We start from the raw sequence: 24,707 nt of genomic DNA, 5'->3' as shown, positions 1-24,707 counted from the left end.
AGAGGAGATCTGCATGGAGGAATGGGACAAAATACCAGCAACAGTGTGTGAAAACCTTGTGAAGACTTACAGAAAACGTTTGACCTCTGTCATTGCCAACAAAGGGTATATAACAAAGTATTGAGATGAAATTTTTTTATTGACCAAATACTTATTTTCCACCATAATTTGCAAATAAATTCTTTAAAAATCCTACAATGTGATTTTCTGGATTTTTTTTTCTCATTTTGTCTCTCATAGTTGAGGTATACCTATGATGAAAATTACAGGCCTCTCTCATCTTTTTAAGTGGGAGAACTTGCACAATTGGTGGCTGACTAAATACTTTTTTGCCCCACTGTATATTCTAGATTTAATGGGCCTCACTCATGAAACACGAGCAAAACTAATTTTTGTGTAAATCGTTCGTAAAGCTGTTCTAACGTAAATTTTCAGATTCATGAAAGTGTTCGTATTTTCAAAATGTTAGTTGGTACGAGAGAAATGTACACCTGCTCCTTACCACATGTAAGTGGTGTGTAAAACGTTCTGTGTTCTTTTTGGCAAACTGATGACACAGAATTTTGATGCACTGCCATTATAATGTTTTACAAGTTCGTTTGCTCCGGGGGGTTTTTTGTAGCTGAGAGTTGATAAACTGTTTAGCTTTGGATAGAACACAGCGCTTGTCACCGTCACTTTTTACCCAGCCGTCCAATCAATGGAGGAGGGGCGGGACAAATACTACACCGACCAATCATCCTACTTGTACAACAACTGAACAACAATAGAGAAGTTAATATTGCTGGTTACATTTACATTTAGTCATTTTGCAGACGCTTTTATCCAAAGCGACTTACAATTTGGGGAACACATAAAGCGATTCATCTTGAAGAGGCAATCCGACAAACGAAGTGCTTGTAACACCAAGTCTCAGGCATTGTTTAAATAAGTACAAGCTAGCAAGGGAAGGAATAAATAAGGAGAAAGAGTTTTTTTTTTTTTTTTTAGTTAATTGAATATTTGGTTACTGCTTTTTTATATTCAGTAATATTCTTCAAAATGAGATACTAGTAATACGTTACTGCTGTGGATATTCCTAATCATAGCAACCAAAGCGTCTCAGCTGGAAAAACGCTGTGCCACCAAAGCATAAAGTGCTGCCAGTTGGCCGTTTTCAGAAGAGCGCCTGGCATTTTTCAGCTGGCTAAAAATGCTTTGATGGACAAGTTAATTGAATATTTATTGTTAGGCATATGGCCTATTAGTCTTTTTTGCATTTATGCAATATATTGGAGCAAAACCTGAAAAAGTAGACAAGAATATTCCACTGCGTTCCTGGACAATTTGCGTAGCTGTAATTCATAGGCGGGGATTATGCTAATTGTGAATGAGCGTGCACGAGCGCCCTATTTACGAATGACTGGAATTCATTAACATACGCATGTTTAACTATCAAATAGAAAGTTTACGAAGCGTTTGTGAATCCGAGGAGAGTTTTCGGTAAGGTCTGTTTTACGTGCAAATTACTCAGAATTTACTCTTATATCTATGAATGTTTCATGAATGAGGCCCATTACATGTAAAGTAAAATTTTAAAAGTTTTTTGCTTTAATTTTGATGATTAGAGCTTACAGCTCATGAAAGTCAAAAATCCAGTATTTCAAAACATTAGAATATTTACATTTGAGTTTCATTAAATGACCATCCCTACAGTATAAATTCCGGGTATCTCTTGTTCTTTGAAACCACAATAATGTGCAATGTTCCAGAAGACCTGAAGATTGATACCTTCCTCAAAGAGGGTAAGTCACAGAAGGTCATTACTGAATGGGGAGGCTGTTCACAGAGTGCTGTATCAAAGCATATTAAAGCAGCACTATGTAACATTTGCTCACGGTTCCCCCATGTGGTTGATAAGCGCAATTGTCTGTTACTGGTGTCGTAAATACTGTCGCTGTATAAGCTTCCCCGTGGGCAAAAATGTATATATAAGACTTACAAATACATAAAAGACTTTTGTCTCCGTCCGTTTTGCAACCCGTTGCCTCTTTCAGCTTGCACCACCGAGTGTAAAATATGACGAGTAAAATATGTGACGTAACCTGTAAAGCAGGTCGCACTTCCACTGGCAGGGGCTGTGTGTACCTACCCGAACGCCAAACTTACAGAGTGTGGTTTTAGCCGCTGTGGGGCGACATAGTGCTGCTTTAAATGTGAAGTTGACTGGAAGCAAGAAATTGGGTTGAGCAACAAAGTCATCTTTTCAGATAAAAGTAAATTTTGCATTTTGTTTGGAAATCAAGGTCTAGAGTGGCACAGAATGCAAGCTGCTTGAAGTCCAATATGAAGTTTCTGAAGTCAATGATGCTTTGGGGTGCCGTGACGTCTGCTGGTGTTGGCCCATTGTGTTTTATCAAGTTCAAAGTCAATGTAGCTGTCTACCAAGAGATTTTAGAGCACTTTATGCTTCCAATCTGCTGACAAGCTTTATGGAGATGCGGATTTCCTTTTCCAGGCGCTTTTACTAAAAACTCACTTTAAACCACCATCGAGTGTTTAATAACTTCCAATTACGATCTAATGTGTTTTGGCCATACAATGTTGCTGAATTGTTATTTATAGCCTTTTATATCAAGCTGATTGTTATACTTGTGTAGTCTTTCTCATTTAAATACCCTGAATTGTTATGAAAATAGGCAGAATCACATGAACATCACATACAAATCATTTACTATTGTAATCGTGTTTATTAGCTTCATGTTTCATCTGTAGAAATGTTTTCCTGGGGATCTTATGAACAGAACTGAACGCGGAAGAGTGGAGACAGGGCGGGTTATGAACACATACTATGAGTGACATATGAGCAGCGAATGAGCTTCCGAGTCAGAACAGCGATTGCGGAAGAGAAAACACAGGCAGGCAGCACTGGAAGCAGCTAATGTTCATCAATAAATAAGTGAAAAATAAAAAGAAATGATGATTTCTGAGCTATGCGTTTTAAAATGAAAATGCACTAGTATAGACGTAGCCAAAAAGATGTAGAAAATGAAAACTATTTTAAGTTTATTAAAACTATTTGCACTGATTTATTGTGTCGGTTAAATTTTGTTCCTTTGTACAGTGGCTCAGGGGATGAGTCTTTGGTTTTATTTTTTTAGCTTGTTAACTTTTAAACTGACTCAAAGTTGTTGTTGTTTTTTTTTTTTAAATAATGTAATCTTGGTCAAATTGATTTCATGAAATTGGTATCGAAAAAAGTATTGTTCAGGAACTGTTATCGAAGTCAAGGTCCATTCACACGGGGCGTCAGCATCAATGCCTCTCGTTTACTTTGAATGGAGTGACGTCAAGCGTTGCCGAACTGAGTTAGACGCGTTAGAACTAAGGCTTCTATACAACGATCTGTCATGCCGCATCAAAGAGCACCAAACCAGCATGTATTGTCTGAATTTCCTGGAAAAATGTAATGATTTGTTCGGTACGCATTTGTACCGAACTGAAAGAGCCGTAGGGGAGAGTGGGGTAAGGTGAGCCACTTTTTACTTATGTGGTCCTCAAGATAAGGAAAAATAACGTACAAAGTATCTAAAGTAATTTCAGGATGTTTTCTATCATTTTAAATGATCAGAATGTATCAAATGACAAAGGGTTCTAAAAACATGTCTTATAAAAAAAGTGTTCCTGTGGCTCAATTTAGCCGAGTCAGTGGGTAAGATGAACCATCTGGGTGTAAACTGACCATCTGACTGAATCTGATTCAAACCCATGTTAAATTTTAAAAGATAATTTACCTATTTTAAAAACTAATTTAATAATCAAATTTCCTTTTTCAAACAGTCTTTATTTTCTTAAAGCTAACATAAACAACATAATCAGAATCAGAAAGAGCTTTAATTTAGGGATGCGCCAAATTTTCGGCCGGCGAAAATGGCATTTTTGGTTTTCGGCCGAAGGGGTAAAATGGCCGAAAATAAAAGGCGAAAAAACATATATTTTTATATAACAATAACAACAACAACGACAATAACAAAAGTAATATATGGCGCACATCACCGCACCACCCGGCAGTGTTCAGCGCGCAGGTTTCACTCTCCTCGTCACTGCACGGTTTGACGCGCCGCTCAATTTTCCGCTCTATGAATGTGCGTTCCATGCTCACCGGAAAAGCAAAGTCCGCTCAAATAACGCGCCGACAGGAAACTTATGTATGTAGGTTACTTGTTCCTGTTTGCAGTAGTGTGCTGTAACATGGCAACGCTGGTAAAATGACGCTATGCTCTGCTCACATGCTCCGATAATAGCAGCTTTGTAGGATAATACATTATTTGGATAATTAGTTTAAAAACAGTTATATATGATTCTGTTGCACGGAACTGAATAAAAATAATATATTGATATTTAATATTAAGCTAATGCTTTACAATAAGGTTCCATTAATGTCAATTAATGTATTAAACAAACAAACAAACAAACAATGAACAATACATTTATAACAGTATTTACTAATCTTTCTTAATGTTAGTTAACGAAGAATAGTTGTTCACTGTTCATGTTAATTCAGAGTGCATTAACTGTTAACAAGCACAACTGTTGATTTTCATAATACATTAGTAAATTCTGAAATTAACATTATTAACTAAGATTAATAAATGCTGAAGTTGTTCATTCTCATGTTTACTAAAGTAGTTAACTGATGAACTATATTGTAAAGTGTTATTCATATTAATATAAATTCTGTCCAATTTTATTCTTACTTTCAGTAAAAGTATGGTTATTTTATTGGCTTTTGTATTTACACGGGGAGAAGCGTGTAATCTCGCGAGAACCACGTTTTGTGTACAGCACAGGGGAAACCATGTGAACAAGTAAATTGTATCTGTTTTGATTAAAATGGTGCGTTCGTGTCGATACCCGGGATGTTTAAATAAGGCGTTTTGTTTTGCTGTGTTCGTCATGCACTCTCTTCCCGAATCTTATGTTCGCCTTTCGTTACGCCTACGTCATACGCTCGACCGCCTTGTTGTGAACGCGCTTGCTTGAGCGACAGGAAGCTGCACATTTCAGTTTATAAAGTTTTAAAAATCGACATTTTCCTTAAACTAACGCATCGTTTCGCTTCAGAAGGCCTTTATTAGCACCCCGGAGCCGTGTGGAGTAGTTTTATGATGGATGGATACTTTTTTTTCGAAATCAGAAACAGGGGCACCATTCACTGCAGTTATACAGATTGGAACAGACAGGACAATGTGGAATATAACTCCGAATGTGTTCATCTGAAAGAGGAATGTCAGACATGCCTAGGATGCCCTGAGGGTGAGTAAATCTTTGGCTAATTTTCATTTTTGGGTGAACTATCCATTTAATGCAGATGTGTTATATGGCGAAGCTACATCACGGAAGTAACAGCTGGACTACAGACGAGTCGTTTCAGACTGAGGTTTATACACTACTAGACTTTCGTGTAAATCCAATCATAAACTCATGCCAACATTTTAATAAGAATCAAATGCATTGAGAATTAAAACCAACCTGTTTGTTCCTCTAAATCTTCTTGTTTGAGACTGAATACTTCTTCAATCCTGAAGTCTTCAGTCTCCTCTTTAATAAACGACATGTTTCTGTGTTTGGACTCTGTCATGATTAAGAAGGGAATAATTAATGGATAAAAAAATTAATTGAAACTAAATCTGTAAGTGTGTCTCAATCAGCTCCTTAGACAAGTACTAATCAGCGCAAGACAAACAAACCGCACAAAACAAGCATTACAAAACCAAATAACACTAATAATATAGAAAGTCTATATTCACTTATGCTTTATGCTTCTTATTGTATGACCATATATTCCGCGTTTTTATGCAAACACTTGCAGGGTTTGTTTTCTATGGAGGACGAGAAATGACTTTAGTATAAATAAATGAATAAATACATTAAAAATTTTTTAGAAATACTTGAAATAAGTATAGAAATACATAAATAAATGCAGATATGCATGAATGAATAAATTGTCAAAAATGTCATTTTTAATTGTACTATTTTTGTACCATTTGTGTTATACATTTATTTACGCATTTCTATATTTATTTATGCATTTCTACATTTATTTATTTCTGTGTCCGTATGTTAATAAGGTAGGCGGTTCTCAATACAGGATTGGTTAAACAGGATCGTTATCGTTACGGCTGTGGATACTACCATTGCTAATGATTTGTGTTTAATAGCAAGAGATGTAGATCATGCACCAAGCGACTACCTTCTGTTTCGTGTGGAACGTGTAGTCAATGAATTAGTTATCATCTCAGTGCTGATATGGATATAGACCTTGATTCAGTTGTGTTCGCCGGTCTGCAAGACGCAGCAGGCCAGCTTCACATGCGCTCGAAACACTGCGGTCAGCCAGGTCTTGAAAATACACGGTCAAGCCAGCCGCACTTTTGTTTTGTTTTTTTGCGTGTCACTTACGATATATGGGTGCTGGGAGCCAGAGGCGTCATGCCCATTCAAAAGTGAGGGGCACGTATATGAAGGTAAAATGGCGTCAAAAAGATCTGCATGCGCAGGGTAAGATTTGTGAAAGTGTACATAAGATAGCGAGCGTAAATTAATTTTGCATTTGCAAGAAAAGAGTTGTAAAAGTGCAAATTGCATTTTAAGCGTATGAAAAAAAGATTTGCAGCCTTTTACTGTTTTTTGTAAGTGTATATCATGTTTTGTGAAACTGCAACTTCATGCTAAGGCAAAATAAATATGATCTGTATTCTTCTGAATTTCATTTTTCCGCGCTTACACTTTTGGCACTCTTGTATTGCCCAAATACAGCCAAAAGTATTGCAAGCCTGTGCACAGCGTTTTGCAAGTAAAAACAACCTTATCAAGAACTGCAAAACGGATTGACTGCGTAAAACCAATATGTGTGTGTAGAAAAAAAAAATCGTTGCAACCGTCTAAATGACTTCTTGCGTGCATAGAGCAAAATGTTCCCCAAATAACCCGCTATGTACGTCTGCGTCTTTGCGCTTGCAGTTTTGGCACGATTCTCTCACTGATTTCAGATTTGCAAGCGCGAGTGGAAGGCGGGACCTTCTTCTTTCAGCCAATCAAATGAGGCTCTTGCTGACTCTCGATTTACTCTTATCTGATTGGTTCAATAAACACTCCAGATGTGAGAACACATCTTTATTTTTAATTTGACTCAGCGTCATTCTTATTGTGGGGATGGTATTTTTAATGCACAGATACATATTAAAAAATAAATAAATACAATAAAATAAAATAATAAAACAAAAAGCAATGAACGCAAAAATCGCATAGTTTAATAGCGATTTGTCTCCAGATTTGATTGTAATGCAAAAACTGACACTTCAAACCAAATCAACATTTAAAAAACTACAACTACTTTGACAAAATATAGTCTTTAATAATGTCTAAATATATGCATCTAAATGAAAAACCAAATGCAAAATAACTATGTCTGAATCAAATATTCCCAGAAACCATGAAATACACAGTAATGTTGATTTTTTAAATGGTTATACATCCATATAGTGGTTTCACATGGCATTACAGATGGTAAATGCATGATTTAGGGGTAAATATTTAGTACAGTAAAATCTCCTTTAAATACATGTTAAAGGAAAAACAAAAATCTGGCATCAACCCTGATCAGGAGACATGGTGAAATTATGCATAGTAGTGCAGATACTTTCAGTAGCATCAAGATTACAAACTAATATCATATGGTCTGCTGAAGAGGAGGATGATTAGGATAAATAGAGTGAATACACAGAAATGTAATTTCCTAATATTAGCTCGAAATTCAAAATGAACACATGGTAGTCAGCCTAATGGTAGCCTACACAGCTTATAAAGGATCATGCTTTTTTTGTTTTATTTTATTGTATTATTAATTATTAATTGATTTTTTTTTTTTAATATGTATCTGTGCATTAAAAATACCATCCCCACAATAAGAATGACGCTGAGTCAAATTAAAAATAAAGATGTGTTCTCACGTCTGGAGTGTTTATTGAACCAATCAGATAAGAGTAAATCGAGAGTCAGCAAGAGCCTCATTTGATTGGCTGAAAGAAGAAGGTCCCGCCTTCCACTCGCGCTTGCAAATCTGAAATCAGCGAGAGAATCGTGCCAAAACTGCAAGCGCAAAGACGCAGACGTACATAGCGGGTTATTTGGGGAACATTTTGCTCTATGCACGCAAGAAGTCAGTCAAGTCAAGTCAAGTTGAGCTTTATTGTCATTTCGCTACATGCGGGGGCATACAGCGGAACGAAATGTCGTGCCTCACAGGACCACGGTGCTACATAAATACAGGCATACAACAATGGAGTAAGACAATATAAACCTATACACAACTATCCTACTGATAGATTTTGACTATAAATATACTATCTATAAAAAGTACCTATACAAACTAAAAAATACAAACTATACGAATGCTTCAGATAAATACTGTACATGTGCAAGGAGAAACATTGAGTTCAAGCAGCTGGCTGGGGAACAGTGCAGGAGGATTTGTAGTGCATGAGCATGTAAACATACATATATTACTGAGTTCTTTTTGTGGGATTTGTGTACACACAGCAGTGTGTGTGAAAAGTGACTAGTGCATAGAGGAGGAGAGTGTGCTACTACAGGTGGTTTGTACAGGCCCACTCACCTGTGTGTAGCACACTTCGAATTGCACGTTACATGTTACAGGAGGTAGGGGTTTGTATGGGGGTTCAGAGAGGCGGGGTGATTTGAGTTCAGGGCTCTCACAGCCTGGGGAAAAAGCTGTTGAGCAGTCTGGCAGAGCGGGCTCTGATGCTCCGGTACCGTCTTCCTGATGGTAGGAGCTGGAAGAGACTGTGGGAGGGTGTGTGGAGTCCTTCACAATGCTATTGGCTTTGCTGGAGCATCGTGTGAGGAAAATATCCAGGATGGAGGGGAGAGGGGCAACGATGAGCCTTGCAGCGGTGTTCACTGTCTGCTGGAGGGTCTTGCGGTCTGCTGCAGTACAGTTCCCGTACCAGACAGTGATGCAGCTGGTCAGCACACTCTCAATGGTGCCCCTGTAGAAAGTGGTGAGGATGGGTAGAGGGAGACTTGCTCTTTTCAGCCGGCGGAGGAAGTGTAGGCACTGTTGTGCCTTCTTGGAGAGTGACATGGTGTTGGTGGACCAGGTGAGATCCTCTGTGATGTGCACCCCCAGGAATTTAGTGCTGCTGACTCTCTCCACAGTCGAGCTGTCGATGGTCAGTGGGGGGTGATCAACGGAGTTTCTCTTGAAGTCCATCACAACCTCCTTTGTCTTACTCACATTGAGGGACAGGTTGTTAGTGCCACACCATTCAGCCAGCTGTGCCACTTCCTCTCTGTAGTGCGTTTCATCGTTGTTGCTGATGAGACCTACCACTGTTGTGTCGTCAGCAAACTTGATGATGTGGTTGGAGCTGGACTTGGCAGTGCAGTCGTGGGTCAGCAGCGTGAAGAGCAGCGGGCTGAGCACACAGCCTTGTGGGGCACCTGTGTTCAGTGTGGTAGTGCTCGAGGTGTTGTGGCCAACACGGACTGACTGAGGTCTTCCGGTTAGAAAGTCCAGGATCCAATTGCAGAGGGAATTGTTAAGGCCCAGCAGGTTGAGTTTATTTATGAGCTGTTGTGGGATTATTGTGTTGAATGCCGAGCTGAAGTCAATGAACAGCATTCTAACATAAGTGTCTTTGTTTTCTAGGTGGGTAAGAGCTAGGTGGAGAGTGGAGGAAATTGCATCGTCCGTAGAGCGGTTCGGACGGTATGCAAACTGGAGCGGATCGAGTGTGTTGGGGAGGCTGGTTTTGATGTTGTGCATGACTAACCTCTCAAAGCACTTCATTATGATTGAGTCAGTGCTATGGGACGGTAGTCATTTAGACAGGACACAGGTGATTTCTTTGGTACCGGTATGATTGTTGTGGATTTGAGACATGTGGGGACGACTGCCTGGCTCAGCGAGGTGTTGAAGATATCTGTTAGGACATCTGTCAGCTGTGCAGCACAGTCTTTCAGTACACGGCCAGGTATGTTGTCGGGACCCGCAGCCTTGCGTGGGTTGATCCTAGATAGGGACTTCCTTACGTCGGCTGGAGACAGACAGAGCGCCTGGTCGTTGGGAGGTGTGGGCAGTTTTTGTGCAGGTGTGTCATTCTGCATTTCAAACCGTGAGTAAAAGTGGTTGAGTGTATCTGGGAGGGATGTGTCGTCATCACAGGCCTGTGGCGGGGGCTTGTAGTCTGTGATGGTCTGAATAGCTTGCCACAGGCTCCGTGTGTCACTGCTGTCTGTGAAGTGATTGTTGATTTTTTGAGCATATGACCGTTTAGCATTTTTGATGCTGAGGGACAGATTGGCTCTTGCTGTTTTGAGGGCTGCTTTATCTCCTGATCTGAATGCTTCATCTCTGGACTTTAGCAGCCCACGAACCTCTGCTGTCATCCATGGCTTCTGGTTGGCGCGTGTGGTGATGGTCTTGGTGACTGTCACATCATCAGTGCACTTTTGGATGTAAGCAGTCACAGTTTCAGTGTACTCCTGCAGGTCTGTGTGGTTGTTGTAGGTGGCCGCCTCTTTGAACATGTTCCAGTCTGTGTCCTGGAAGCAGTCCTGCAGTGCTGAGGTGGCATTGTTTGGCCATACCTTGATCTGTTTGTGAACCGGTTTGGCCAGTTTCAGAAGTGGTCTGTATGCTGGGATTAGCATAACAGAGATGTGGTCCAGTACCCGAGGTGGGGGCGGGTTCAGCTTTGTATGCGCTCTTAACTGTTGTGTAAACAAAGTCCAGTGTGTTATTTCTTGTTGCAAAGTTCACATGTTGGTAGAACTTTGGCAAAACTGTCTTTAGGTTTGCGTGGTTGAAGTCACCGGCTATGATGAAAAAGCCGTCGGGGTTATTTGTTTGTTGTTCGCTGATGGCGCTGTACAGCTCATGAGCGCGTCCTTTGCGTTTGCGCACAGTGGGATGTATACCGCGACAATAACAATGGCCGTGAACTCCCGGCAGATAGAACGGTCGACACTTCACAAACATAAACTCCACCAGCGATGAACAGTGTTTTGTCACTACCCCAGCATTGTTACACCATTCTTTGTTGACGTACACACACAAGCCACCGCCGCGAGTCTTACCAGACAGTGATGAATCTCTGTCCGCGGTAGCAAGTTAGTCCGTGCAGCTGAATGGCGGAGTCCGGGATGTTGTCGTTCAGCCATGTTTCAGTGAAAACAAACACACAACAATCCTTTGTCTCATGCTGTGTTGATCGACTGAGTTGAATTAAGTCCAGTTTGTTTTCCAGAGAGCGAACGTTTGAGAGCATGAGTGTTGGAAGAGCCGGTCTTGTGGGGTTTTCCCTCAGCCTAGCTCAGATACCTCCGCGCTAGCGCTTCCGTCCTCTCTCACACCGCTTGCGACGCCGCCTTGTGCGGGTAGCGACAGTAGGCGAGGCCGCGGTCTCGAGGTCTGGGTTCAGCAGTAAACAGAGGCCTCGTAGCTTCTCAGTAGCCGCCGGCGAGAGTTGGTCTTTGTATGCGTTGCCGATATCCAAAAGTCTTTGGCGAACATATATGAGTTTAGGAGTGATTTCCTTATGAACTAGCGGTAAATTTACACTATTTGGAGACAAACAGACGACATTAAAAAGACAAAAAAGCACCGTCTTTGGGACCTGGAGCAGCCGCTGCGTCTGATCGCGCCGCCATCTTGGATCTTAGTAATTTAGACAGTCGCAACGATTTTTTTTCTACACACACATATTGGTTTTACGCAGTCAATCCGTTTTGCAGTTCTTGATAAGGTTGTTTTTACTTGCAAAACGCTGTGCACAGGCTTGCAATACTTTTGGCTGTATTTGGGCGAAACAAGAGTGCCAAAAGTGTAAGCGCGGAAAAATGAAAGTCAGAAGAATACAGATCATATTTATTTTGCCTTAGCATGAAGTTGCAGTTTCACAAAACATGATATACACTTACAAAAAACAGTAAAAGGCTGCAAATCTTTTTTTCTTACGCTTGAAATGCAATTTGCACTTTTACAACTCTTTTCTTGCGAATGCAAAATTAATTTACGCTTGCTATCTTATGTACACTTTCACAAATCTTACCCTGCGCATGCAAATCTTTTTGACGTCATTTTACCTTCATACACGTACCCCCTCAGATTTTTGAGCCAAGTGGATTTTGAATGCAGCTTCCAAAAGACAAAAAATAGCCGATTATTATTTTCTATATTTAATACAATCACACCGGCGTGATTAGATCGTTCAGTGCGTCTATCATCAGCTGCTAAATTCAAATTGTTTGCTGGCTGGTGCCGAATCAGATACAGACACGTTTGTAAAGCACTGCGCATTATAACCAATCACACACGATTCTGTTGAGCTTGAATGCAATGACCAATCAGAGGCGTTCAGATGAGTCATCGCTAAAATGCCGGTGTTTTCTTCACTCGCTCACTGACTGAATAGCCTACCTCTTTCTGGCGAATTCTCTCGTCAGAAACAACAAAGTGCAAATGTGTGTATGAATATGTAAGTAAGATATTCATTTCATAGTGTAAACAGCTTCAGTGATTTTAATAGGAGTTTTTGAACTCTGTACAGAAAGAGATCAAAGAACATTTTCACTGATAGTCTAATGAAAGTGTTATGATTAGTAGCCTAACTTGCAATGTTTTTATTCACATTAACTTTCAATGTTAAATTCACATGAAATATAAAGTCAGTCGTATTAAAATATGTTATGGCATGACACCCATATCTGTTAATTAAGTAAACAGACAGGTTTTTATGCAATAGATTACATTATTAGGTTACTTTGACCATCACCCACTAGATCAACTAACATGATCTATAAAGGTGAGAATCAATCGAACTGCTATCTCTTGGTTGTTCTGACTGGTTTGCCTAGTTGACCAATCCTGCATTGAGAGAGGTTAGGATCGCCTACCTTATTAACATACGGACACAGAAATATAGAAATAAATAAATGTAAAAATGCAGAAATAAATGTAGTATAACACAAATGGCACAAAAATAGTATTAAAAATTACTTTTGACAAAATAATTTATTCATTTATGCATATCTGCATTTATTTCAGCATTTAATTATTTCTTGATTTATTTGTTCATTTATTTATGTATTTCTATATTTATTTATTCATGTATTTATGCATTTCTACACTTATTCATTTACTTCAGTAATTTCTCGTCCTCCATAGTTTTCTACATGTTTGTGTTGTTCACTGTTTTAACCAGCGCTGATTCAATCAAAACAAGCATTTTGCTACAAAATAGACTCGGTTTAGTTGTTAAAGAGCTCCGTTTCTCCATCACTTCTTGTTAGGGAGCGAGTTCATGTTTACAATCAAGTGCTTCTCGACACAACTTTACTGTTACTCGTCCGCAGATGCGCTTAACTTACACAAAGTAATGTTTTTTTTATCGTTAGGTAAAGTATTACGGCGTTACATTAAATAATAGTTTATTCATTTAACAGTTTCCTATAAAATAAACTGGTTAAGATAAGATTTTAACACTTAAGATGATTAAAAACACAAACCTCTCTGCAGCAGAGTCACAGACGCACGGAGCGCGGCGCAGACTTGTGACGTCAGGGCGTCAAACCAAAATAAAAGTCTTGTCCACACCATTATAGAAATTCACACACGCACAAAAAAGCATTAAATTCATAATACCAACTTCGAAGCATTTGTGATATAGTTTAAATCCATAATGAAGTTTAAAGGAAAGCACTATCAGAGTGATCTACTTTATTTATTTAAAACTGAATCCCTATATAAATATATGTTAACTTAACCAAAGCATGAACATATGTGTGTGTGTGTGTGTGTGTTTTTGACCAAATGGAAAACATCTTAAGTGTGCATAAATGTTGTGATATTACTGAAGTTATTGTTTTGAGAACTAAATACCTAGAATATCCAATGAGAGGTGTGGGAGACCCAGAATTGTGTCTTCAGCAGATTCTAGATGAAACTGTGGCGCTGACTAAAGCTGTGAAACGCTGTGGTTTGATGCAGATTTCAGGAGGCCGTCCTTACAGGCGAAGACAAAGCAAACAAAGCACTCGAAGGATGTCAGCAGTTATAGAAACGCTCAGGTTCGTCAGCAGATCTACAGACTCGTTATCACACAGATCATGGAAAGTCACAGCTTCAGCCGCTGCATTCACATTCAACTCAGCAACAATCACACAAATGAGACTGAAACATCAACAGACAACAGTCTCATTTAGCATGATTTGTATTCACTCACACAGCTAAAGCAAAAGAGATTCATTACAAATCCAAAATTATACTTTGCAAGAGCGTGTAAAATTCAGACCATGTGACTGATAACATGCTGATTTATGATGGAAGGAACAACCCTAGCTAAGATAATAGCCTATCTAATTGGTCAAGACACCAGATGGGATGTGTCCAAAAGCCGAGTTTAAAACCTCAGGACACCATCAAATCTCCCCTTCTTCTCTCTCATCCTTCTTCTTCTCGCCACCGCGTTTTGACGCTGTTTTAGCGCTCTTTGAGCGTGCTCTGGCCTACAGGCCAGTGGCTACTTAACACCACGATGAGAAGAATGACACACACAGATTTATTATTTTGCACTCCTGACATAAATTCACTGCAACAATGTTTTATCAAAACAGTGGTCAAATATCGAAGCTAGAGTCTTTACTCTTTCTACTGATTCACAGTCTGTCCAGATCAAGTAAGAGTGTGATGTTTTAACGCGCTGTTAAAGTGAAAAATCATTAATCTGGGGCCGTCGCCGATCTTTGACCGCTAATTAATTATGATTTTACTCATTTTGTCTGAAGCATAGTTTACATGGTGAATGCTATTGCTAACGGCAAAACTACGGAGCCCCAGACATGACATGTGGGGGGAAAAATTATATTGTTTCCACAAATGAACAAATCGAAGTTTTACAAATTTGTGTTAATGATCATTTAAAATAAATGGGAATATTGCTTTGTTTTTTATTTATTTATGTTACTTTATTTATTTTTGGAAGATTATTAGACTATTATGGCTGGGGTTCTGTAGGAAGAATTGAAACATTTATAATTAAATAAATATATTTCAATAATTCTCCAAACTGCATTTATTATTTCACCCTATAATTTTTAAATGTGGCAAATCTATTTGCTCAGTTTAGTTTGAAAGAAGCAACCTCTTATGTTGTATGTCATTTTAGCCGTATGTCTAAAGTTGCTTCTCTGTCTAGATGTTTTTAATTTCAAAGCTCACAATATTGTAACAGCAATACTATTTTTTTATTCTCATTTTCATGTGTCATTTTGATTCTTACAAGAATGAATGAAATGGTGGGAGTAAGTTTTTACATACTTTTGTGTGTATTCACGTTTGTCCAGATAGACATCTTCTGTGTTGAAAGGCCACTCCTTGTTATACTGAGAGTTAATTGTGGGATTTAAATTGTGTAATCTGTTCAGTTGTATTTCTGAATAACTGTATCTAGACTTTCAAGAAAACAAGGAGGTATTGGGCAACACGGTCAGTGCTGGGAAGGTTACTTTGGAAAAGTAATAGGTTATAGATTACAAGTTACACTATTTAAAATGTAATAGAAGTGTAACTATTTCAATTACTTTATTAAAGTAATGTAACTGATTACATTTGATTACTTTTCAAAATTTCTAACTGTTTTCAACTGTTAATCATTTTAAAACATTTAAAGCGGGCAGGTTTAACCTTACAGTACTCAACACTTATTACTGTCAGACTTTCAAAATCCTTCATAACTTGAATTACGATAATAATCATTTCATTTTAAATCACAGCTAGTACAGTATCTTCAAAGACTTCAGTACCTCTTCTTACTTTGAGATCGTTCTGAGGTCAAATACTGATTTAAAATCATAACAAGAAACTGTTATGAACTATAAACGAGGCCCCAGGACTGTAAAATAAAGTACTACCCATGATTTAATTAAAATGAAGTGACAAATTAGTATGTCAAGACATAGAAACAGTCAAATAGAAACGTCAAGACAGAGAAGCAACTTTCGAAATAAGACGTTGTTTCTTTCAAACTTAAATAACCAAACTAAACTAACAGATTTGACAATAGCTCAGTTTGGTTAGGTTTGAAAGAAACAACCTCTTATAACTAAAGCTGCTTCTCTGTCTCGATCTTTTGAATTTCAAAACTCACAACATTGTGACGGAAATACTGAAGGCTCTGAGCAAGAAAGTGAGGTTAATAGTAAAAAGTGCAATTTGTCACAAAGCGCCCTCTGCAGGCATTTTTTCCCCAATCTAATTTTAAAAAAATCCCACCAGAAATCACAAAAAATTGCATAAATTGTTAGATTTTATTTTATCGAAGATAAAAAATAAATAAATAAATAATTGGGATCACACCTGAGACCTCTGTGCCCAAATTTGTCCACAAAGGACCAATTAAGGGCTGCTATACGGAACATTATGAAGCTGCAGACTCGGAGCCTGCTGCATCCACAGTCCCGCACCCAGAGTCCCGCATTCTCAGACCCCTCGTTTTTCGAGACAGCGCCTCCTATCAAATTGGATCGAAAACACATGGATAAACACGTGAATAACCGAAACGTGAGTATCGTCAATCTTAAAATGATTTCGTCAAAATTATTTCTTTTTTAATCAAACTACTTTAAAGCTCATCGATACACCAACATATGAACAGTCTATTTAATATTTGTAATGATAGTTTGTAACAAAATTTGAGCCGTTAATGTATGTTTTTTCGCCTTTTTCCCCGAAAATATTTTGATAGCTAACGTTAACCTTGGACTTTTGTAGACAAGCCATTGTAAAAAATATTAAAATTAGTTGACATTAAAGTAGACCAATTAAATACATTAAGTGTGTTAATATCAAAGAATTTCATCATTAATTATTTAATCAGATTTACCTTTTTTTAATTACCGGACCCTTTCTCCTAAAACTATAAATTGAACAAATTAATGCCGAAGTAATTATTTTACCTTATGCATTTACATTACATTTTACATTTATTCATTTAGCAGACGCTTTTATCCAAAGCGACTTATAAATGAGGAGGTTTTTTGAATGCAATTGAAGACGAAAATAAAGTCACTAACACAATTCTTTCTTCCTTTTTTCTTTGCTTTCTCCTGTTTACGGCAAGATGACAGTGATTAAGGCGATCGTTAAATAAAGTACAGAATTGTTTATTATTGGTGTTTTGTCTATTATTTGAGTTTTGCTTCACATTCAAAATATCAAAAAACAGGTTTTGTAATGTTAGCATGGTATAATGTTAATTAGACCATTATATGTTGAACTGAAAGAAAAAATGGAATTTGAAACATTGTACAAAACAAACATTGTAGCAATATAATATCACATAATATTTTTCAGAAGATAGTTCAATCTGTATGTGTATCCGTTACATCAATAATTTCCTTTCAATTACACCCACGCTCAAAAAATAAATACTGGGTAATTAGTTAGTTTGAGAACACAATGATTTTTTTTTTTTGCCACATGCATTAAGCAGGGAACGCAAATATTTATTTGGATAACTTTAAATAAAAAGAGACCGTAATACTGCATTCTAATGTTTTCAATGGCATCTGGGTGCGGTTGGATAAGGGTGTTATACGATCTTCCGAACAGCAGGAGGCGCTGTCTCGAAAAACGAGGGGTCTGAGAATGCGGGACTCTGGGTGCGGGACTGTGGATGCAGCAGGCTCCGAGTCTGCAGCTTCATAATGTTGGCTATACGACGGATGCTTGAGGGTTAATAATGTAGACGGTCTGCCGATTTGAGAAAAAAAATCTGATTTGCCTGCGGTCTTAACACTGCCTTAGAGACAAGTGTAAGGTTTTATCCTTTATTTATAATTTTAGCTTTTAGGGAATCAAATTGTAGAAATTTCGTAGAAATTTTGATCTGATTAATTGATATTAATCAAAATGTATAATTTATACCTTATTAACGACTCGACCAGCGAGTATTAATACAGTATATTTTAGCAATTCAGCTTATTGTCGTGGCCACGATAATAATACAGAATTGATTGGGAAATTTTGAGCAACAGGTAACACGATCTTTGGCAAATAATTTAAGATTTGAAAATCACGGCACCAGACTATTCATTAAAAATGAATCGAGAGTTTATTTACTATTCTAGGATACAATACAAAACGCATACACACACAAACACACGTTATGGCAAGATGAAAGCAGTTTGAAGAAAGTTTAAGCTATTCTCTTTCCTGAGAATAAAGACGACCTGAAGACGTCACAAACAGAAGACTCGACTATCGTTATCTTTAAAGATTCATTCAATTCAGCTCAGCAAAAGAGGTTGTTTGTTTGTTTGTTTACGTGCTTTGAGTTGAGTTGAAGGCTGTTCTTCTTGAGGGAAATCCCGGACTTTCGCGCTGATGTGTCGTTGTCGCGTGACGTCACTCGGGGAATCCTCTTTGGATTCGTGGCTTCCTGGCAGCGCGCGAATGGCAAGGCTTTGAAGTTCTTACGTGGCGGGATTTGCAAGTTACTTTGGTCAGACGTGGACAGAGTGTCCATTGAGATGTCCTTTGAGATGATCAAACTAGATGTTAAGTCTGTAGGCGGGTGAGGTGAGACCAAAGTTTCCAAGCAGCCAAGTTTTCTAGCTCAGTTTTTTCTTTCACCTTGTTTTTTTTTCTTCCGTGCCTCATGCAAAGCTGGGTGTCTGTTTTTATCGGACAGATGTGAGTCCATCCTATACACTGTCTGATCCAATCACATTGTCTCTGTAGGGCGGAGCCCCGCCCAGCACGGCTCCTTTTCGTGCATACATTATATTAATGTTTCATTCATCATGTGAGGAACATTTCTTAATAACTTCTTATAAAAGTATTCATCATTCATACAAGACTGAAAATCGACATATAGTTCTGTTCAACTTCCGGCATTTGAGAAAAGCTTTAACCCAACACTACACTCGGCTATCTATTCAAAAAGACAGTTATAAGGCAAAGATTAAACTAAAACACACCATGCATAACATAAAACACCAAGCATATATATGTAGATATATATAAGACATCAAACATGAGGTATTTGTCGTCTCGAATACCTATAATTTTACCTACTAAGCGGGTTAAGTCATAGATTAAAATATCCTAAATTCTAATAACCACAGCAAGCATAAAACAAAACATAAAATACCACATTCATATATATATTGTCTCTTGAGTATATTGCTTTAATAGCAGCAGTCTTTTCTTGATTGTCCTTTTGGCAAAGAAAAGTTTGAGTGCTTTTTGGAGAAGAAGAGAAAGAGGCGCATTCCTTTGGAAGGCGGGAGACCAAGGCGGAGGTCGTGAGGTCATGAGGAGTATCACGTTGTGTGGCTCTGGTGATCTTCTTAGCTCAGATGAAGCTGTAAGTCAGTCACTTTTTTTTGTTTATCAGAAGCGTAGTTTATGGTAAGCGGGGTCGCAGTATCGCGGACTCTCTGATTCTGGAACCTCTCCAAAGAAGTAGTTCTTTGTTGTTAACTCTGTGCAGATGTAGCGTGGTCATTTCATCCTCAAACTTATCATGTTTTACGAGTCTCTCGAGGTGATAAGGAGAGTATGGCCGGACGCTAGTCATAGAATTGTGGCGTTGTGTTGGTCATTTGTTCATTTTACGAGTTAATGATGGAAGATAAGATTCCTTGGAATGTTCTGAGTTAAGATTATATGTGTGTGTTCTTTTCGACCAGGTTCTACACAAGATTGTGTCATTCCAGTTGGCTTCATATAATGAAAATGGCCCACAAGAAATCTGAGCATAATTATCATATCAAACTATTATGCATGTGATGCAAATTTCAATACTGGTCAGTATTGTTTTTATGTTCATTCATCACCACATATATTTCAGACAGTTTATATTATTTTCTATAGGCATCTGCATTGTTTGGCACTGCATACAATAACGACTGCAAGTAGTGGATTGTATATGTTTTGCTGAAAGACACCAATAGCAGCGAGGAACAAACTTTTTACAATTACCATCAGAGCAAACAGAGCGTAGTTGACTCATTAGTTGAATTTCATCCAAGCCATAGCCAAACATGATTCGGAAAAAATAAATAAATAAAATCAAGTGACAAACAAGGGACAGGCATTAACAGTGACAGATAACAAATCAAAAGACAGGAGGGAGTGGGTGAGGCTGACAGGTTCATCGATAGTTCAAATTAGATATTTCTGTGGAAGTTTTTCTTCCAGTGAAAAATCTTTCATACATAATTTCCTGATAGACAGCATTATAAATACGACTAAAGAAATCCAGTGTGCTTCAGACTTCAGTCGAAGACGTTACCAGTCAACTTCATTTCTTAACATACCACAGACTCCAGGTGAGACATGACTCAGACAGGTAGTGTTACGACGGCGTGCAGAACCAGCAACAGATTATTAGCTGTTTAAATGCCAGCAGAATTGCAGGGGCAGCTCCAAAATGCATTAGGGAAAAGAAATGTCTTTAGACTAATCTGATGCAAATGCCATGTAGAAATTTTAAATAATGAAGGATTCAGTAAAGGAAAGATTTATGTCTTTATTTGTCTTTATTGGATGTTTACACAGAATTAGATTACATTGGACAGCATTTTTAAACACTGCCTGAATTAATACTCATCATTTTTGTATGCTTATTTGACTTGAACTACCTTTTTAGAAAACTTGATTTGTAACAAGAATTTTGGATTGATTAAAATTATTTCAAGATTTACAATTTAAAAATATTCTCTTTGTTCTTGTTGGTTTTTTTTACTACAGACCCAGACTCATCCCACTGAAATGGCAGACCTAGAAAGACCTCAGTTTGGAGGTTTGTAAAAAAAAAGAAAAGAAAAAAAGTTGAAATTCATTCAGTTGTTAATCCACAAAAAAGTATGGTAACGTTATAATACATTTCATTAATAAATCATCAACAAACATTATATAATGTTTAACAGTTCATTAGTTAATATATATTCAAATAGTATGCGATAATGTGCTTGTAAATGTTTACTAATGAACTAACTGAACATTACATACTGATTAACAAATCATTAATTCATGTACATGTATATATTTTATAAAATATACAAATTATTTTAACAGAATTTATATACTGATTAATGTGTTTGTATGTTGTATATATTTATTGTGTGTGTGTATATATATATATATATATATATACATACAAACACTTGCATGTATATATTTAAGAAAAATATGTTGTTTATATATTAAATACATTTATATATAAAATAAAATATAAGAATATAAATGTATATATACACATGTAAATGTTTTCAAAATATATACTGTGTATTTATATATACACATAATAAATATACACAGTACACACACACACATATATTATGTAAACAAAAACTTTTATTTGGATGCGATTAATCGCGATTACACTAATATATATATATATATATATACACACACATACACGAAATAAAATAAATTCCAGTAAATACTTGTGATACTGATGTCAAGAAGACTGATCCTCATATTGATACCATTTTTTTAATGTAGTAATTTTATATCTATACAACACATTATTAAAGGCACAGCTTAATGTGATATATATTATAATGGGTTTATGCAAAGATTGTTTTAAGCTCACTTAAAGGGATAGTTCAACCAAAAACTTTAAAATTGCTCTTAATTTAGGCACCTTCAGGCCAAGATGTGACAGTGAAGATTTTTTTTTTTTGGGCTGAAACCGTGGTCCTTGGTGACTCATAAAATGCAAGTCAGTCACTGCCTGTTTTTGAAAATAAATCAATAATTAAATCAAGAAGCATAAAATGGTAACACTTAAGTATAGGGAACACATATTCAGAGCTTTCCCTCAATTAACTCCTAATTTGCTGCTTATTAATAGTTAGTAAGGTAGCTGTTAACTTTAGATATAGGGTGGATTAAGAGATCTCAAATATGGTCATGCAGAATAAGACCTTAATATGAACTTTATAAGTACTAATAAACAGCCAATATGCTGATAATATGCATGATAATAAGCAACTAGTTAGTAGTAAGAATTGGTCCTTAAAATAAAGTGTTACCCTCAAAATTAATGCCCATAGCTCCTGATAATATATTGAGGTCTTACTAAGCAAAACAACTGCTCATAGCTGAATTTCATTTCGGATCTGATGATCTTCACACCGTTATTGATCTGAACTGAACCAACACTGAATTGTTTGAGCCAAATACACTATCGCTATTTTAGAGCTGCTTTACAGCAGAAACTGAATCTATCCACAGTTAAGTTTGCTATTTTTCCTATTTATCTCCTTGAAGCTGCTTTGACACAATCTGTAGAAATAGAGGTGACCGGTCTTGGCTTGTCTTGGCAGACAGATTGGTTGTCCAGTGCAGTTGTGAGAGAACTGTGTCCTGGCCAAATTCCCTCCACTGGCCCTTGTCAATCATGGCCTCCTAATAATCCCCATCCACTTGATTGGCTCTATCACTCTCTCTCCTCTCCACCTGTAGCTGGTGTGTGGTGAGCACACTGGCGCCGTTGTCCTGTGGCTGCCGTCGCATCATCCAGGTGGATGCTGCACACTGGTGGCGGTTGAGGAGAGACCCCCCCCCCATATGATTGTAAAGCGCTTTGGGTGTACGGTGATACACAATAAAGCGCTATATAAATGCATCATTCATTCATTCATTTATTGTGTGTGAATTTCACTGTATTTAGTGCTTTCAAACAGGACTGACCATTCTCTTAATTCCTTTCTCAGCTCAAACTGTGATTGTGGGTGGGCCAGGAGGTGATGATTTCTCCTTTAAGTCTGCCTCCTACGTCACCTTTAAGAAGCTCAACATTACTTACAGTGAGGTGTGTTTTGGTTTCATTCTATTGTAGCATATTTATTCCTACATTTTAATTTCATTCACTTGATTCATGTGAAATTGTATTTATTCATTTTTTTATTTTTTTGCCTTTTAGAGAACACTGAACTCAATCCAGGTGATTTTCAACTGTGGCCAAATGATTAAAGTGGGTAACTCAGCAGGATCGCACAGTCAAGAAATTGTGTTTGATGAATATGACAAAATTATCTCTGCAAAACTGTGGCCAAATAGGGCTGGTAACAGATGTGGGGGGTTTGAGTTTGTGGTTGTAAAAAGTAATGGAATCAAAACAACACTATCTGTCAAGTGTAAGCAACTGGGTGAGCCTGTGAGTTTTACTGTGAAGTCTGGAAAGATTCATGGCATTACAGGCAGAAGTGGAGATGAAATTGATGCTCTGGGCTTCTACTTCATTTAGTCTACAGCTATGCATACATACAGGTTGCTGACAGCATCCAAAATATCTGAACATTTAAAGATGACATATGCGTGGCAATTACGTAATCATATACAGTACATGTATCAGTTAATAAACACATCATATTTGAAGTATCAGATTTGAATCAATCAATACTACTTAAAAATTTTCTACTAACAGTTATTACATTTTCAGGTACTTGTAGCCATACTAGGTAAAAAAAACTTTATAAAATAAATGACAAGGTAAAAAAATCAAATGGATGTGTCAGCCAAAAAATAGTGATAGAAATGTCATTTATCATTTCTCTCTATCTTTATAGCAATTTCTGTTCTTTCTCATCTATTATCTTCATGTATTGGTTGCCATGTCAATAAAAAGTATAACTTGATTTAAAAAGGCCTGACACAAATCTCATGTTTCTTGAAGATAATTGCATATTGCATAAGCCTTTCGTCTGATTTTGTGGGTGTAAGGATCCACCCGCCAGCCCAAAAAGTGGAATCCAGCGGCTGGTTGAAGGTTTAATGCGTGTTCAGTCTTTTACTTGTGCTTCTGAATTCATCAGGATTTAGTTTCAATTTTAATCCAGCTCCATGTTCAATCTGACTCCAATTTCAAGTGACCATTAAATCTAGGCAGTATTTCTAACAAATATTGATTGGTTGTTCATTTAGATATTTGATTATTCAGGAAATGCCATACTTTCATTTATCTGTTCACTGGGGACCTAATGTCGCTTTTGAGCCTAGAGTCGGTCGAAGGCACCGGTCTCACGATCACAAACTCGCCAGTCTGATGTTAGTCAGAGGGTAGAGGTTGACATTTTTTCGGGAATCCCCTGGGATGGGAAACAAAATCACTACGAATCACGTGATTGGGACGGACAGGAAAAAATGTCTGCGAGAGTGGGCGGGACCGGGAATAGTAATAACACTGTGATACCCAACTTCATACACAAATATACCTTTTATATAAATAAACTGTATATTTTAATTTTGAACTCAATTCTAGTTGCCCTGTCTCTTTATGCTCTACCTCTTTGCTTTGGTGTGGCTGGTTAAGTGAATGACGCAGTCCGTGACGGACAGATTGTTAACGGCTGGTCTGTGGTAATACGCTCGGGCAGGACATCAAAACGCTCACCTATCATTCATCGATCTCAAATATGGCTTTTCATCTGAAAGATGTATGTAGTAGCAACTTTAAAAGTAGCCTAATACATCTTTCGAATCCGTAAAGATTTATTTGAGTGCACTCAGAATAACAACAAAACGTTGCGCTTCTGTAAGGTAATTAAAGCAAACAGGGTGCGCTTTCTGCCGTCTCGGTCTCTGTGAACTTGAGAGAGAAACTTTGAAACTCTGTGTATGAAAAATA

The 24,707-nt window shown here is 37.6% G+C and overlaps 2 protein-coding genes across 3 annotated transcripts in view; one reads left to right on the top strand and one right to left on the bottom strand.

Moving 5' to 3' along the window:
• The window catches only part of LOC131538450 (zinc finger protein 493-like), a 29,865-nt gene extending 16,156 nt beyond the window's left edge, over positions 1–13,709 (bottom strand). Inside the window, 2 exon segments of the mRNA XM_058772328.1 lie at positions 5,512–5,613; positions 13,573–13,709. Coding sequence (XP_058628311.1) covers positions 5,512–5,613; positions 13,573–13,663 — 193 coding nt within the window. The 5' untranslated portion in view covers positions 13,664–13,709.
• Positions 13,710–19,326: 5,617 nt separating this feature from the next.
• LOC131538620 (aerolysin-like protein) lies at positions 19,327–23,687 on the top strand. 2 transcript variants are annotated; one of them, XM_058772562.1, is made up of 5 exons: positions 19,327–19,433; positions 19,759–20,400; positions 20,822–20,873; positions 22,795–22,892; positions 23,004–23,687. In XM_058772562.1, exons 3-5 carry the CDS (start codon positions 20,843–20,845, stop codon positions 23,325–23,327), a joined length of 453 nt encoding a protein of 150 aa, XP_058628545.1. In that variant the 5' UTR covers positions 19,327–19,433; positions 19,759–20,400; positions 20,822–20,842; the 3' UTR covers positions 23,328–23,687. The 2 variants fall into 2 exon arrangements, with proteins under 2 accessions (XP_058628545.1, XP_058628544.1); XM_058772561.1 differs by lacking the exon at positions 19,327–19,433 and having other exon boundaries at positions 19,738–20,400.
• The last annotated feature ends 1,020 nt before the right edge of the window (positions 23,688–24,707 follow it).

This window comes from Onychostoma macrolepis, chromosome 04, assembly GCF_012432095.1.
Source record: "Onychostoma macrolepis isolate SWU-2019 chromosome 04, ASM1243209v1, whole genome shotgun sequence".
NCBI lineage: Eukaryota > Metazoa > Chordata > Actinopteri > Cypriniformes > Cyprinidae > Onychostoma > Onychostoma macrolepis.
This window is presented reverse-complemented; position numbering and strand designations above follow the sequence as displayed.

Bases quoted from the DNA above. Each gene is read 5' to 3' on its own strand.
- LOC131538620 (XM_058772562.1), top strand. From the start codon at position 20,843: ATGGCAGACCTAGAAAGACCTCAGTTTGGAG. The intron at 20,874-22,794 runs GTTTGTAAAAAA...TTCCTTTCTCAG, and splicing joins AGAAAGACCTCAGTTTGGAG to CTCAAACTGTGATTGTGGGT. The intron at 22,893-23,003 runs GTGTGTTTTGGT...TTTGCCTTTTAG, and splicing joins TCAACATTACTTACAGTGAG to AGAACACTGAACTCAATCCA.